This window comes from Polistes dominula, unplaced genomic scaffold, assembly GCF_049000335.1.
Source record: "Polistes dominula isolate Pdom_NZ unplaced genomic scaffold, Pdom_raw_medaka contig_27, whole genome shotgun sequence".
NCBI classification, from domain to species: domain Eukaryota; kingdom Metazoa; phylum Arthropoda; class Insecta; order Hymenoptera; family Vespidae; genus Polistes; species Polistes dominula.
The window spans coordinates 59,404-75,986 of NW_028300906.1; the positions used below are offsets into that span (position 1 = coordinate 59,404).

The 16,583-nt window shown below is 28.8% G+C and overlaps 2 protein-coding genes across 13 annotated transcripts in view; one reads left to right on the plus strand and one right to left on the minus strand.

Annotated features, from left to right (window-relative positions):
* pbl (epithelial cell transforming 2 pebble) lies at nt 1-13,057 on the minus strand. 3 transcript variants are annotated; one of them, XM_089179749.1, is made up of 17 exons: nt 12,921-13,057; nt 11,433-11,643; nt 11,003-11,138; nt 10,704-10,913; nt 10,448-10,594; nt 8,936-10,228; nt 8,313-8,447; nt 8,004-8,253; nt 7,512-7,639; nt 6,864-7,260; nt 6,281-6,721; nt 5,999-6,153; nt 5,747-5,832; nt 5,155-5,247; nt 4,035-4,209; nt 1,735-1,853; nt 1-470 (listed from the first exon to the last, which is right to left on the minus strand). In XM_089179749.1, the coding sequence occupies exons 1-17, from the start codon at nt 12,985-12,987 to the stop codon at nt 428-430; spliced, it is 4,086 nt and encodes a 1,361-aa protein (XP_089035875.1). In that variant the 5' UTR covers nt 12,988-13,057; the 3' UTR covers nt 1-427. The 3 variants fall into 3 exon arrangements, with proteins under 3 accessions (XP_089035875.1, XP_015188028.1, XP_015188031.1); XM_015332542.2 differs by lacking the exon at nt 8,936-10,228; XM_015332545.2 differs by lacking the exons at nt 5,155-5,247; nt 8,936-10,228.
* LOC107072538 (TBC1 domain family member 13) overlaps nt 12,988-16,583 on the plus strand; it is a 17,956-nt gene continuing 14,360 nt past the window's right edge. For 7 of the 10 annotated variants that reach the window (XR_016178998.1, XR_016178995.1, XR_016178999.1 and 4 more), the window contains exons 1-7: nt 13,013-13,108; nt 15,282-15,315; nt 15,406-15,479; nt 15,557-15,682; nt 15,770-15,923; nt 15,997-16,153; nt 16,363-16,561. Coding sequence is in view for 1 of the 10 variants with exons in the window: in XM_089179771.1 (XP_089035897.1) it covers nt 13,069-13,108; nt 15,282-15,315; nt 15,406-15,479; nt 15,557-15,682; nt 15,770-15,923; nt 15,997-16,153; nt 16,363-16,561 (784 nt within the window). In the remaining 9 variants the exon portion in view is untranslated. Of the gene's footprint in view, nt 13,109-14,260; nt 14,590-14,690; nt 15,316-15,405; nt 15,480-15,556; nt 15,683-15,769; nt 15,924-15,996; nt 16,154-16,362; nt 16,562-16,583 lie in introns of those variants that run through there. The other 3 variants (XR_016179001.1, XR_016179000.1, XR_016179002.1) reach the window with 3 other exon arrangements.

Genomic DNA, 16,583 nt, shown 5'->3' on the forward strand with positions numbered 1-16,583 from the left:
TTTAGCTAAATAATTACCTTTTTGTAATATTCGTAAAATCAAATAGAATCATAGATATTAAGGGATGAATAAATAGCATTGCAAATGATTAACTTTAGTCATATACTATGTTATACATAAGATTACATAAAAATTATTTAAGCATATTAAGCAATCATCTGATTTTACTCCTATGAGATGCGTATAATAAAGCAACATATGGCAACAAAAATGGAAAATCCAATTTAATGGTAATATAAGTGGTAATATAAAGCACCATTTGCATTCATCGTTTTTCTTTTGAATATGTTTCATAAAATTAACCAAGGAGTCAATTTCCATTGTAGACTTTGCTGAGACTTCACTGAGACTTCACTGAGACTTCACTGAGATTGAACGAAAATAAGAGCAAGGAGCTATATATGTGATATAGACGACGATCTGCTTCTCAAAGATCAGACTTGTCTTGAACAACCACTTCTGAACAATTTCTATTAAATAAAAACAAATATAAACATGAAGCAACTTTCATAAACAGATAAACTAAATCAATACCGTTTATATAAGTATATATTACTTTTTTAAATTTTTTTAGTAAGAAGAAAATGGCAAAAAGATAGATTATTATAAAACAACAAATGTTTCAATCTCGTATACTTTTCCATGCCTTCAACTACTAATTATTTCAATAATTTCTATTTGATAAAGCGCTCTCGCGGAGATCTATTTGTCGAGATAAATGTTGATGGTGTAACACGTTATTAAGAAAAAAGTACATGAAGAATAGTAAACTATATAGAAAAAATTTAATAAATACTTTATTAAACAGTTAATTCTGTATTATTTTACAAAATATGCTTAGATAACATTCAATATTAAATGAAATATGTAACAAATACACTGAATGGTATGTGTTATGAATCAATAGAAGAAACACAGACAGATATTTATAGGCAAGTCTCGTCAAAGAAATTTTAAATACATATTGTTTTTTTTTTTTCTTCTTGCATTTTGTCATGTCCATAACAAATTTGCTCGCCAAATTAGTTTTACATGTGCAATTAATAGATTAGTAAAATGTAAAATGCCATAAATAAGGCACTTTGACACCGCCGACATCAACGCGATGATGTAAATAGTAATTAGGTACATTTTTATATTTCATAAGAGTCACGCGTTCTTCTTATCTTCGATAAATTTACAAAATGGTAATATTGTAAATAATTATATTAAATATATTCACAAGGACATATAAATGATGATATTTTTAGGCTGCTACTATCATTTAATCTCAGACTATTTGTGGTGCAATATTTTAAAAAATTCACTACAAAGATTTTCTAAACAACATTATGCGTCATTTTAATGATCAATTATTTTTTATAAACCCATAATATAAGGAATATTATAAGTTTATGTAAAGTCTGAGATTGAACACTTTAATGTAGTGTGTTTAACGGTATATTTTTTTGTAGAATTGAATTATAATACATTCTCCAATTATCAAACACCATTTGCAATGACCTTATTTTTTCATTTATATATCTCTTACGTGTATACATATATATAAGTTTGCAAATGTTGTAAGATGACAGATATTAAAAAAAAGTAAGAAAAAACATAAAGAACATTGTTCAAGCAATTAGACCACAGAAAAGCAGACCGAATACAGTGAGAGCAATGGTAGGAAAAAAAAAAAAAAAAAAAAAAAGGAAGAAAGAAAGAATGCATGAGTCCTTGTACATTGATTACAACCTTCGAAGTGAAGCCATACTGAGGGAGCTGCATTTGGCCTTTCGAGTCGGTTGAACCGACATGGGTGCCACTAGAACATCATCTCTAGTGGGCGAGTCTGAACCACCATTACCCAGTTCCTGGAAAGATACACGAACAAGTTTTTCTTTATCGCATTATGTTAAGACTGGAAAGAAAAACCTTTAAAGGCAGATTAAGAAATATTTCTTAGGCAAACATGCATTGAATATCATTAAAAAGTGTACTATTTAGAAGAAAAAATGAAAGAAAAAAGAAAATTCACACAATCTAAGCATCATATTGTCTTTAAGCAAATACAAGCTTAATCTTATTATCATGATTTCAATTAAAAATTATTGCTGGTAACATTGATAATTCATAATTTATAATAATATATCAAATATTTGCGCATTGATTCTAAACAAAACAAAAATTAATATAAATAAGTATTATACTTATACAATAATAACACCTTTAACATCAATATTATAATATATATACATCTGGGATTCACAAAGAAAATATGTCTGCGCTGATAACTTTCAATAGTGAACGTATATTTAACAAAAATAGAAAAAATAATAATAATAATAATAATAATAGTAATAATAGTAATAATAGTGATAATAATAATAATAATAATAAAGAAAAACAAAAATAGATCAATTACAAACGTAAAAAAAATTAGATCAATTTTATGAAACCTTTTTTTTTTTCTTTAAAAGGCCTTAACAAAAAAAAAAGAAAAGAAAAATAACAACAAAATAAGAAAAAGAAAAAGAAAAAGAAAAAGAAAAGTTTAGCATTAGTTTACAAGGAAAAGAAACATGCTCCTAGAAACTTTATCAATAAACAAGAGAGATTTATATCGTTTGAAAGATATGTCTAATCATTTCTAACTAATTAATAATGGAAGAGCAATAGCGATCATCTTATCAATTTAAATAGTGACACGAAGCGTTTTGATCCAGTCGAAACACCCCGAGACATCACATTCCTAAAAATAACATGTTTGTTTTTCAAAGAAAGCATTTTAAGCATTTTAAGCATTTTAAGCATTTTAAGCATTTCAAGTCTTTCCCCCCTCTACTCCCTTTCACGAGAGAAGATATCCAATTAATTGTATAAATAGCGAATCATATAATGAGCTTATCAATTTGAATTTATTTGGTATATTATACTTACATTATATATATATTTATGATCAAATTCATCCCTTGGTTTTGTACAAGCATGAACACATAAACTTTTAGTAATATTATATAATAGTTTCAATGAAGATGATACATGAATAATCATTAATGTTGCAAGCCCAGTGCGCCACTGCAATGTCCCTATGGATTTTACATTTGTTATTTTTATAATACTTCAATAATAAATAAATACAAATCTGTATCAAGGTGAATTAACGTGAATTGTTATTGCTACTTTTTGGAATACTTCACACTTTTGATAGCTGCTTTTCAAATTAACACGAAATTATTTAATAATCAAATTTCAAAGCATGATACTGCTGTTCTCCTATTGTATACCAAAAATCATTGTCATCAGTTTGATATATTGCAATTAATAATATACAAGTAAATTTTTATTTTTTCTAAATATTAATATTCATTGTTTTATATTTAATGTTTGTGGAAATTCGGAACAAATGCTAAATAGAAGAAAAAGGTGGCGCGCTGGGCTTAATAAATTCCATTTATATTTCATTTTAAATAAAAAACGTAGAAATAAGAGCATAAAATAAAACATTACATCTAGTTACTAGTCAAATTTAGAATAAACTAAATAAAGAATAAACTAAATTAGACACATCTATTGTCATTTTATGTAGTATATATATGTACATCGTACTGAGAAACTCGAATTCATTTTGCTTTGCGAATAAAAAATTAATTTATATACACGAGAGAATGAATAATATATTATATCGTTATAAAATGAAAATATATATATATATATACAATTTTATAATTAATAACAAATCGCGTAGAAACTATCATGCAATGAATTGTAAATTTCATGTGCCTCTTTTTGTTTCTTTAGAGAAAAAAAAAAAAAAAAAAAATTATAATTAAGAATGTGAAATGCATGCTTTAAAAAATAAAAAGAAAAGGATAAGAAGAATAAAAATCTCCTGTCGTGAAATGAAGATGAGCAAGAGAAATGCAAGAGTGAAAGCATAGTAGTAGAAAAAAAAAAAGGAAAAAAAAAATTAAGAAGTAAGAGAGAGAGAGAGAATATATATATATATATATATATATATATATATACACACGATAAAAAACGTATCAACTAACGTTAATATTGTTGCAACTAGCAAGTCGCATTTGGGCAAGTTGTTGGCTTGCTGGGGTGAGACTATTCGTTGATCCAAAAGGTGACATCATCGTAGACATAGCCCTCTTTAATTTACTAGGTGTCTTGTTAAAACTAAACGCTCGACCAACTTTCCTCCTCGTACGAGATGCAAACCTGAGAAAAAATATGCTGTGTAAATGTGCTAAATGTATAAGACACGTATGTAAGTTATGCAACACTGAATCTTTTCTTCCTCTATGCAATCATTTTTTCAATTCATCATCTTTATAATATTGTCATATTTGAAAGAGTAATATTTTGAAAATATTTAACATTATTTCACAAAGTTGTTATTACAAAAATGAAGATATTATACTACTTTTGTAATATTGTTTAATAATAAATACTAAGAGGAAGCAAAGTTTCTAACAAATAAGGAGATAATGGCGGTAAAATACAAACTGAAAGGAACCCCAAAAATATGAAATATACCAGTTCAAGTTGTAACCACATCGCGAATGCAGTTACTGGACATATTACTACGATCTATGTAATAATATTGACGTTGTTCATGCAAAGCCAAACATTAATTCATTTACCAATATATATGTACATGTATATATATATATATATATATATTGGTAATAATCCATGCCAAATGATAATATAATACAATAGTACCAAATTAATTTGTAGATGTGAAAATATAATATATATATATATAGTTACTAAACACAATAAATACAAAAATTTTCAAACGCAAAAAAAGAAAAAAATGGAAATAGAGAAGAACAACAGTTTTCTCTATGTAATAACAAAAAGGGTTAGTCTTCAACATTTTCATGTACAAATATAAATAGAAAAATCTTAATGATTGAAATAAAAACCCAAGATAAATAATAATTTACAAATGAAACATTTATAAAAATACGAAAATGTCGTCAATACTGCGGACGTTTATGCTTGAACTGGTTGAATTGATATGATATATATATATATGAGTATTTAAATGTATCTTTTTCTTCATTTCAAAACATGAGAATGATGGACTCTAAAAAGCAAGGGATTAAGGAACAAAAGCAAGTAAAAAAATGTAATCAGCCTGGTGCGAAAACTGACGGTAGTGGGACATGTAACGTAGTTTCACACATGCTATTGAGTAGGAACACATACGGGTCCATATACTCCAGGTAAAAATTATGAAATAGGCTCCTGCAACCAAACCAGTCGTCGCCCCATTATTTTTTCTTTTTCATTAACATGCAATGCAGGAAAAGTTGAACTATTCTTTTTAAGATTTACAAAATTCTTCTTAAAAATGAAAAAAAAAATATATATATATATATATATAATCATTGTGAAAGATAACGTATATTAAATAAATCTTTTTTAACGAACTAATTAATTTCAACATTTCCTTTTAAATCATATAAAATTTTCTAATAGTATTCATCCCGCCTTATGTATCATATATAAATCTACGTAAATATTTGATAATAAAACTATACTAAAACTATACTAAAACTATACTAAAACAATCTTCTACAAAACTGTAAGCACATTATTAATATTGTCATATTTCATAATGACACAAATTCGAAAATGTGCTTACAGTTATGAAAGAAAGTGTTATCATCTTGATCATATACAAGATGAAGAGTTATATAAAACTGTAATATATTTGAAAAACAAAAAAAATACATGTACTTACTTAAATGCTTTACTTAATGTTCCTAATGCTACATCACTAGTATCAATTTCCAGCTGATGCGAATCAAGACTTATCAGGAAGGTATCCTAAAAAAAAAAGAGGAAATCAATTCTTATTATTTATACATTGTATTCATTAATAATTCTAAATAATATTATTTTGTATGTATAAAATATTCATTAACATGAGAAGTGAACGTGTTTATAATGTATTGTTTGCGTGAATATTTGATAAAATGAAGTAAAAACATACCGCATCAGCTTTACAAACTGTATTAGCCATTTGTCTACACAAAGTACGTAAATAATTCGTTTTGTTTACATCTTCATCGATAATTGTAAAGGAAAATAATTTCTCCTTTAATTCCTGATTACTTCTTACCATTAATGCAAATACTTTTTGACATTCTATTAAAAAAGAAGAATTTGGAGTAATAATAATAATAATAATAATAATAATAATAATAATAATATTATTAATTATAAATATAAATGAATAGATATGAATAGATAAGAAAAAGAGATATGCAAATACCTTCGGTTTCTCGAATATCCACCACTTTTCTAATAGTACTTAGGGGTAATAATTTGATATGCTTATATGGTTTTCCTTGGCTTAATTTAGCAGAATGCAATCCATTAGCCGTATTGGGACTCTTTAATGAATTGAAAGCTTTCGATCTTTTCTTACAAATTTCTAAAATATCCGTAAAGAGAAATAGAACTAAATGATCACCGCGACCACTTAAACCTTCGCTAAGTTCCATTACATCGCATTTTCCAATAAACGACCTATGCGAGGATACTAAATGTGGTGGGCAATTGTCGATCTCGTTAAAGATATCAAACATTGCTAATTGACCTTCTGTTTTTCTTTTATCCTCGTTGATATAAGTCATAACTTCTTTAATACTGCTAATTGATAACTCCAACGCACCATAATCTGGATTACTTTTACTTGTGTGCTTGAGGATATCTACAAAATGTCGTTGTTTACAAAATGTTAATGTGTAATTACTTAATAATAAACTAATACATTTTAACAAAGCGCACTAAGATTTAATCAATATTATTTTCTCATATTAATTCATTATTTTTCTATTAAGCTTTGTGCTTACCATTTAATAATAAACTAATACTGGGTAACCTCTGTACTGGCTTTATTAAAAGTTCTTTCAAACTTTGTCTGCCACATTCAGGTTTAGTCTGACAGATCTTCAGAAAAGCATGAAAACGTGGCTTGGTTTGATCACATTGGTCTAGCATTTCCTTAGTATTTTCGAAGAAATTCACGTACGGAGGGTATGCCTTGACTAGGTCAGGTGCAAACTTCAGAAATATATTACCTATACTAACATCTTCTGTCCAATAAGTAGCACTATAACGCAACTCTTCCAACATCTTTTTGTGGACCTCATAAATTGGTGGAAAATTACCAAATATAATTTTAACTTCTGTACTATTTACTAATTCCCCGCTAGTTTCCGTAAGATCTTCCAATGGTGATTTAAATAACTAGATAACAAGTTAACACATTGTGTATATAAATACGTCGTCATATGCATATAAATCATTATTTATATAGGCGAAAATGATTAACTCAACTCAACTCAACTCAACTCAACACAACTTGTCAAATGTTTCAAAAAGGATGAAATATCATTGAATGACAAAATCTTATAGAGTTAATCAATTTGCCAAATAATAGTCTCATATTGAACATTGAATGTTCAATATGATCAGTACTATATCATCAATACACTTACCGTCATAATAGTGCTCAAAATACCAACATAATTAGATTCTGTTTGCACTAATTCAAGAAAAACTTGATGACGCGGAGATCGATTTTTCCTAGCACCGTCTGCGTTAACAGCTTCTACCTCTGGAATATCTGTCAGTTATCAATTAAGTAAACTATTCAAGTCTTCCCTCTCGCATGGTTCGTATCGTAATCAAATTAAGCAATACTATCTATTATTACGTATTATTACGTGTTATATACTATGTTATTGATTTTTATAATACTTGGAAAACTTTATGATAAAGATAAAGATATTTCATTGATTGTATAAGCGTCGTGTGTATTGTGTGTATTGAACCACAAGTAAAGGGAAGAAACTATTATACTGTTAATAATTCCATTTAATTAAATTCATGTTAATAATATAATACTCTGTCGTATAATTTCTCGTATTAACAAATATTAGTTAATTATGAAATATTTGATCAAATGAGAATAATGACGACTGACTCACCATCAAGCAACTGCTTATCAGAACTCGCTGTGCAGTCAAGAAAACTACCACTCACACTTAGATGCCCAGCATCACTGACGCTAGATCGTCTTTTGTGCACAGCTGGTGAATCAGTTCCATTTTGAACCAAACTAGATAAAGTTTCAGCAAGTCGTTTACGCTTTCGTCTTGTGGATGCTGTACTTGGTGTAGCTGTCTGTTGACTATCTCGTCTGACCGATGCGCTTGGTGATAGTACTGATTCTAGATACTACATAGAAAAGAAATGATTAAAAAGGAAACACTATATACTGATCCACTTTTGCTTACATCTTCAAATAAATAATCTTTTTCATCGGCTGCTCCTTCATCTTGAACGGAAGTCCAAAACCATTCTGCTTTTACAACGTGTGCTTTTACAGATGCCAAATCTGGTAATGTATTTACATTTGATTCATCCACAACCTATAGAATAATCATTCAAATTAATATTTTCATTTATGATATTTTTCAATATCTAACAAATCTAACATATATATATATATATATATATATATTTCCTATTATTGTTAATTTACAAACGTACAAACGTACGTATACAAACAATGGAAATGATTTTTTAATTTCATAATATACTATTATAATATTATATTATAACACATTGTGGATGGAACATGACTCTTGGTGGCGTGGGAGGGGTAAGTGATCTAGGGAGACGTGGATTTACATTTTTCACTTTTCAACTTAACATGTATTAAAAAAACTACCTCCTATATACCCCTTCTTCCTTTATGTTTCATATATTATAAACACATACTCAATTATTATTTATTATAATCCAAGCTTATTATATATATATATACCGTTTAAACATTTGACATTAGACTTTGACAATCTACACAACAATAATACATTGTACGACTTGTAATACTCTGTAATAAAAACAAAAGTACCACAAGTAACGACGGATCGTCCTCCTGTTTCTTCGTATTAGCATCTTTTAATGCAGAAGACTTGAAAGAATAGTTGGAAAGTTTTCCTTGTTGTTGTTGTTGTTTAAAGTCACTTGTCGGTATGTATTTAGACTGTGATAATTTAGCTATTTTGGAGGAAGTTAGAGGAGAGCTAGGTAATGGTGTATACTTTTGTCTAGGTTGACTCTGCTCTATAGTTGTTATATCATTTAACACATATTTCTTCAACATTGGAGGAAAGTTGATATCATGAAATTTCGAAAATATCGTTGAACTTTTTTTAGGCGAATAAATATATTTTTGATTATTCTTTTTCTTAGGAATAGAACAATCGTGTAAAAGAGAATCACTAAGATCGGAATAATGTTGCCTAAAAAGATTAGGATAAGAACAAATTTTTCTAAAATGCGATCTATTTGTAGATGCTCCTTTATAAATTGTATTACAAGATTTCGACTTTGTCCACTTTCTGTATCGTCTTTTGATTTTGTTATTTAAAATTATAGAATGATCTAAGGATTCAAATGGAGTTGATTGATAAGGTTCTATTTCTTCAATAACTTCAGGTACGCATACAAGTAGCTTAGTCTTATTTTTGTTTAATGTAGAAGATCTAAAGCATGCCAATTTATCATCACAATTGTGAAAAGTTTCTTTCATCATATTTTCATTTGTAGATAATTCCATTTTAGATATGTCATTATTCTGCGTATTAGGATCGCATACTATTTTATAAATTATAGGCAAATTAAAAGAACGTATCTTTTTCAAGGTATGTAAACCTCCTGTAGTTATTTCATGTCCGTCTTTGCTAGACATAGATGTATCAATGCCCGAATCAGTTTGCATTGATGAAAAAGATTCCGAAGAGATAGTGTCAGATTGAGAAGACAACGTTTGAGTATCAGAAAAATTATCATCCATATAGATATCGGAATCTTGACTAATATTGTCTAGAATATTATTTTCTTTCATATTAAAATATTTATACGTAGATAAACAATTTGACGACGAAGATGATACCCATCCATTATTATGTTTACTTTCAGATCGAATAATATTTTTGGCATTTAGTATGCAATATGAGGCAGAGTCAATTGGAACGATGTTAGGGATAGCATTAATGTATGGATTATAAAAAATAAAGGAATAAGGGCTTGATTCTGATGATGAATATGAAGGAGGAGTGATGTTAAATGAATTTCTTTGATACATTAATCCGTTATTTTCAGTGCTGGATTTCTTGTTTTGCTGACTGCCTAAATCTGTTACCTACATTGTATGTAATCATTTAGTATGCAATAAGTAAAGTAAAGATCAACAAAAAAAAAAAAAAAAAAAAAAATAGCAAGCAGGTGTAGATTGTTGCAGGGTTGCAGTGTCACTGCAAAACAGACATTGCTTTACTTAAACCTGATTGCTACTTATATCTTTCGTCATTTTAAACGATTAACTACTATATTATTGATATAACTTATTTTCTAAACTTACCACATGCGTACAATTAGGGTCGTCAATTTCTGTTGGCTCACCACCTTGTTGTTGTAACACTTCACACATGTGTTTCTTTTCTTCTTCAGGAAAACCAAAGAAACACACTCTTGCACCAAAAAATGGTTTTAGCTTATGAGCTGTTATCTAATTATAATACAATCATGACAATAACAAAGAGATTGTTTTTATTATATAATATAAGGAAACGTTGAATGCATTTATAATAAGTAATTGAACGTAAAGGAAAATTTACCAATTCTTCGTTATTTCCATAACTGGAAACGTCATCTCTAGTACTCCAGAGAGTAGTCACCCAATTCATCGACATAATGGGTACTCTGAATACAACAGCATATCTATACTTTTCACCGCCGCAACAATTAGCAATAAGATGCGTCACTTTTGTACCCATTTCTTTTCTAATACTACCACCCATGTTGTGTATCATATTGATTAATCTCGTCTACAGATAACAATATACAATTACTATTATTACTACTATTATTATTACTACTATTATTTATGCGATATAAATATAAAGAGAAAACTTACCAACTCATCCTTTTTTCTAAATCCTGTAAAGACAACAACTGCACCAACCATGGCTTGTGTGTACATTGGCCTTTTAATACTAGGTAATGAGTCCTTCTTTTCTGCCAACTGCAAAAGTGCTGTTGGTCCCAATATCCTATATATACATATATGTACATAATTACATGTAATTTTTGGTTTTTCATTAATATGCTTTTATTACTTTAAACATATAATTAACTAATGTGTAACTGGGAATCAAATGACGCGGATAAATCAAAGTTCAATGGATAATCAAGACTAGGCTTGGAATATCGATCAATCAAGTGCTTTGATAATTCATTTCTTTTTTTCTTTTTTTTACTTATTTTCTCTAGTATTCTAGTCAATCAGTTTAATCTGTAAACGACTTATATAAGAAACTTAAAACATATGATAAATATTACTATACCTATGAGCACTTTTATGTAGGGCATCATATTCAGGTCCCTCAAATTCTTTGAGTATAAAATAAGTGCAATATGCAGTATCTTCTATATATTCCAGTCCTGTTTCCGATTTCAATACTGGAACACTAAATTGCTGTGCAGCTGCACCCAGAGCAGGATCATCACCAGCAGTACCAACTAAACATATTCTTTTCTTACGTGGTATCACTAGAGCTATGAAGAAAAAGAAACGAAATAATTATTTATACATTGACAAGAAATGTATATTTAATTATAGCAAACATAAGAATAAAGAAAATGTTTAAGAAATTTAGGACTGGGATACCTATTGTATTATTGTACCTATTATAGCAAATTTATAATCTCTTATCTATAATCTTTTCACAATGGGTCATAATATTAAATAACTATGATTCATTCAGAGATTATAGCATTGATAAATTTACCAATTAGAGCAACAGAAGCAAGTACAAAGGACATTGGATAACAAAATGATATTGATCTATGTGTGTGGTGACCCTTATAAAAATTTTCAATTTACAAACACAAATTTGTATACGTTCATATGTGATAATATTATACAAACAATAATAAAGAAAGTGTATGGTTAATCGAAATACTAATTAACAGACAAATTTGATTAATTTTTCTACAATTCAAATTAATATAAAAACAAGGAGATATATACAATATAAAAATAAATAAATTGAAATATTCTTCTGATACTTTAATTGAATATAAAAAAGCTAATAACAACAATAATAATAATAATAAAGAAGCAGGTTTTTCTTGTTCATTTCTTATCCTCATAATGTTAAATTAAAAATGTGTAAACAATAATCAGTAAGAATTTATAAAGATAGGAGGTAAGATAAGAAAGAATATTGTTAATTGGAGGGGAGTAAATACATACAGCAATATATTCGATGGGAGAGAGAGAGAGAGAGAGAGAGAGAGAACATATAAGGATATATTCATCAGTAAGAAAATCGTTCGTGTCTGACGTAATTTTGGAGAATAAATCAAGGCCGAAGTAGGGAGAAACAAAATCGTGAAATATCGGTCTTTAACTAATCCTCTAAACATAAGTCGTCATATCATCATCAACTAACGTACAGGTATATTGAAGAGACAAATTATCTAAATTACTATCTCTTTCGTGGAAGGAAAAAGATGACAAATAAAAAGCGCAAGAGAGAGAGAGAGAGAGAGAGAGAGAGAGAGAGAGAGAGAGAGTACACATATATATTGAAACATGTACACACATATTGAAAGAAAAATAGAGATAGGAAAGAACGAGCGAGTGAGTTAAGGTAGGGTTAGTTGTTACAGGTGCTTGCAGCATATTAGCAAAATGAAGATGCTTATAGTATATAATTATTCATTGAAAGGATACAACAAATTACGAATACAATTTCGTACCTATATAACATTTGTATTCATTTGTGAAACAAAAGATAAAGAAATGATTGCAAATCGTTTTAACTTACGCTCACTTCTAACGGCTTCCTCACTATTTATATCACTGATACTGCTGTGAACGCTTTGCTCTTCCATTTTGGCTGTTCGTTAAAGCATCGATTCGTTCGTAGTTACCTCTTTGTACATAAGGGAGGGAAAGATTTACCTGTGCACGATATGAGTAAAGAAATAAAAGGAACTAGAAGAACAAGAAAAGGTACAGAGGATAAAAGAAGTTAGAGAGAGAGAGAGAGAGAGAGAGAGAAAGAGAGAAAGTATTGGTCTGTGAATTTTTCTTCCAGAAGAGAATCTGCTATTTTTTCTTGTATTTCTTTATCGCACACACGGACCACGGAATTATTTAAAATCCATTATGATTACGGCACGAATGCCATCCGCACTGCTTTTCTACCGATTTCAACCTCAAAGTCATGGAATCGCGCACTCGAACCTATTTACCAATGTACCACCGTTCGTATCGACGATATTATATCTCTGTCTCTTTCTTCCTCTTGCTCACCCAACTACACTATTCCTTTTCTTATTTCTTAGTTTATCTCACTCTAATTTGTAGCGTTCCTTATCTTTCCGCTCGTTTGTTCGTTCGTTCCTTCGTTTAACGTTGTTGTTAACTATATACTTTTCACTCGTATGTGCTAAAGTTCGGTCTTTCTTCTCTCTCTCTCTCTCTCACCCTCTCGTTCTCTTATACACACAATACTAATACACTATCATAAACGCGACACGCGTAGCAATTGATAAAAGTACAATTCACTTTTGACCAATCAGATCATATCTCCTTCTTTCTTTCTCTTTCTAAAACACAATATATATAAATATGAAAGAATAAAACGTTTATTCGATCTATTGTTCGATTTGATAATTATATTACTTAAGTTATTTTTATTATACTTTTCGCATAGAGTAAGACCAAAAACAAGAACAAAAGACAATGGTTGAGTAGCAGTAGCACGCGTCCTCTTCTGTCGAACGTTACCCGCGTTTCTTTTTATTCCGAGGACTGAATTGAAGTTACTCACGATTAAACTTCTTTCTGCTTTTTGTTTTTTTTAACCAATCTTTTTTTTAAAAAAAACGATTCTTTTTTTATCTTTTCTTATTTTATATTTTAGATATATATATATATATATATATATATATATATATATATATACACACACAATATAATGTTTATCCTTTATATTTGTTTAAATAATATTAGGTTTTGTCATGATATAAATAAATTTATTAGAAATGTACTGCATACGATTTTTTGAATATCATTAGGGTCTATTTTCATTCAGATTGACCATAGAATACATATGAAATAGTTTCTAGATGTCGTTTTTATCATCAGTATAACATTTAGATCTACGTAGTATTATTTATTATTGTACAATTATAATGTTCTATTATTTGAGATAGGTATGACGAAATATGTAATTATTGTAATGTATTAATTTTGTATTTCTTAAAAAATATGATTTTAATCAATTTCAGTTTTAAATTTCCCGCGGAACATTCGATCAATGGCGGGCTTGACCGAAGAACGAATACGAATTTGTTTTAAAGTTTTCTTTTCATTATTATCTGAGTAACGTTAATATCACGTGAGAGATAAATTATTTATAGAAATTTAATTCAGCAAGTGTTTAAATAAATAGCGTACTTTTCAAAAAGTACTTTACTTTCGTCATTGTAAGCAATTTTGTATTAATCTTTAATATTATGTGGATTTACAAATAATTATTGTTTTTTTGGTTTTTTGTTTTTTGTTGTTTTTTTTTTAATTATAAAATAGATGAAACATTTAAGAGTTGCATCTCTAATAACATATATAAATATTAGTTAATTTTATTTAATAAAAAGTCTCTCATGTCTTTTAAATATTAAAACATTATATTTATATAAAATTGTTCTTAATATAATAATCATCATTATTCATACATTAAAATACAAATGATATATACATATAAAGCAATATAATATAAGTAACTGCAACAAGTGATACATCCATACGTACATATGTAATATAAACATAACAGTTTCGATTTGATTATTAGCACGTTGAAAGAGTCAATGTACATATCGTTGTATCGTTGTCTTTATCTAATTCACGTATCGCTCATGTGGTAAGAAAAGGATGGCAGATAGAGTTAAAACATATGTATTCTGAATTGGAAACTATGTCGAAGCACTATGGAAGATAAAGAAGCTCGTTCAATCCGGTGCAAAAGAATGGCAGTTAAGTACGTGGCTGTCATTAATTTGGTTATTTGTTGGCAATAATGCGAGAAATATTACGACAATACGCCCACACGTCTATCGAGTATTGATAACACGTTAACGACTGATTTTTTCCTTTATTAAAACCGCATGTACGATAATAGTACACGTATACAAAATGAGCATTCTTCGAAAGAAGTAAGTCAATTGTTCATGTTACATGCGATATTGTTTTAATTAATTCTCCTAACCATATTAAAGTGAACCTTTTTGATTTTTGTATTTTAGGTTAAACGATTTCGATGATGTTCTCAATGCCGACGAAATTGATTTAACGAATTTACAGCGAATATGTTTCCATGGTTGGTTGTTGTTGTTGTTATACGTTACATTTCTTTATTTTATTAATGTTTGATGATTAATTGATAATTATTAATAGGAATACCGGATGAGGGTGGCCTGAGACCGTTATGTTGGAAACTGTTGCTTAATTATTTACCACCGAACAGAGTAAGTTGGTCGGAAACATTAACGCGCAAGAGGGAACTTTATAAAACATTTATCGGTGAGTAATCATTATTTACAATCAAATGGAACATCATGGGAACATATTTATATTTCGTTGATTTATATTTCATATTAATTCTTTCAGAGGATCTTATTGTTACTCCAGGGGAGACTACTGTCGACGGGGAAAGAGTTGATGTAACGTTACATGATCATCCTTTAAATTTGAATCCAGATAGCAAGTGGCAAACATATTTTAAAGATAACGAAGTCTTGTTGCAAATAGATAAAGACGTTAGGTGAGTCATAGACTTGAAGTATTTGTGTTATTTGTTTTTTTTTTTTTTATTTTTAATTGATATTTCTTTACAGGAGATTATGTCCAGACATATCGTTCTTCCAGCAAGGTACCGATTACCCTTGTCAAGATATAGTTAACAACAGTGGACAAAAGCGTTTACATCATAGAGTACAGCATACCGTTCTTAGAAGTGCCAATGTTGAAAGAAAAGGTCTTGGAGTGACTAAGGTATGTAAAAAGGAACCACACCATAATAATTTTATTTTATTTAGTAACGATGTGTTGTGTTTACAAATTTAATAGTTATTATATACATATATATATATATATCTGTGCTACTTTGGAAAAGCAGCAGGTATTGTAGAAGTAATGTTTCATATATTATTTTATCAATTGCACGGATATTAATATAATACATGGAATGTTGTTATTTTTAGATAGCAGTATCAGTTAGGAAAGCTGCAGAAGATTATGCACCATTAGCCGAAGGTGGTGAGGCTCATTGGGAAGTCTTGGAAAGAATATTGTTCCTATATGCGAAATTAAATCCTGGTCAAGGATATGTACAGGGTATGAACGAGATTGTTGGTCCTATTTATCATACATTTGCTTGTGATCCAGATCCAAAATGGCGAGGTATGTATATTAGATGTATATA

Coding starts and splice junctions, on each gene's coding strand:
- pbl (XM_089179749.1), bottom strand. CDS start 12,987: ATGGAAGAGCAAAGCGTTCACAGCAGTATCAGTGATATAAATAGTGAG. Junction 8,254..8,312: donor AAGATTATTTATTTGAAGAT/GTAAGCAAAAGT, acceptor TTTTCTATGTAG/TATCTAGAATCAGTACTATC. Junction 7,261..7,511: donor TTTTGAGCACTATTATGACG/GTAAGTGTATTG, acceptor CTTGTTATCTAG/TTATTTAAATCACCATTGGA.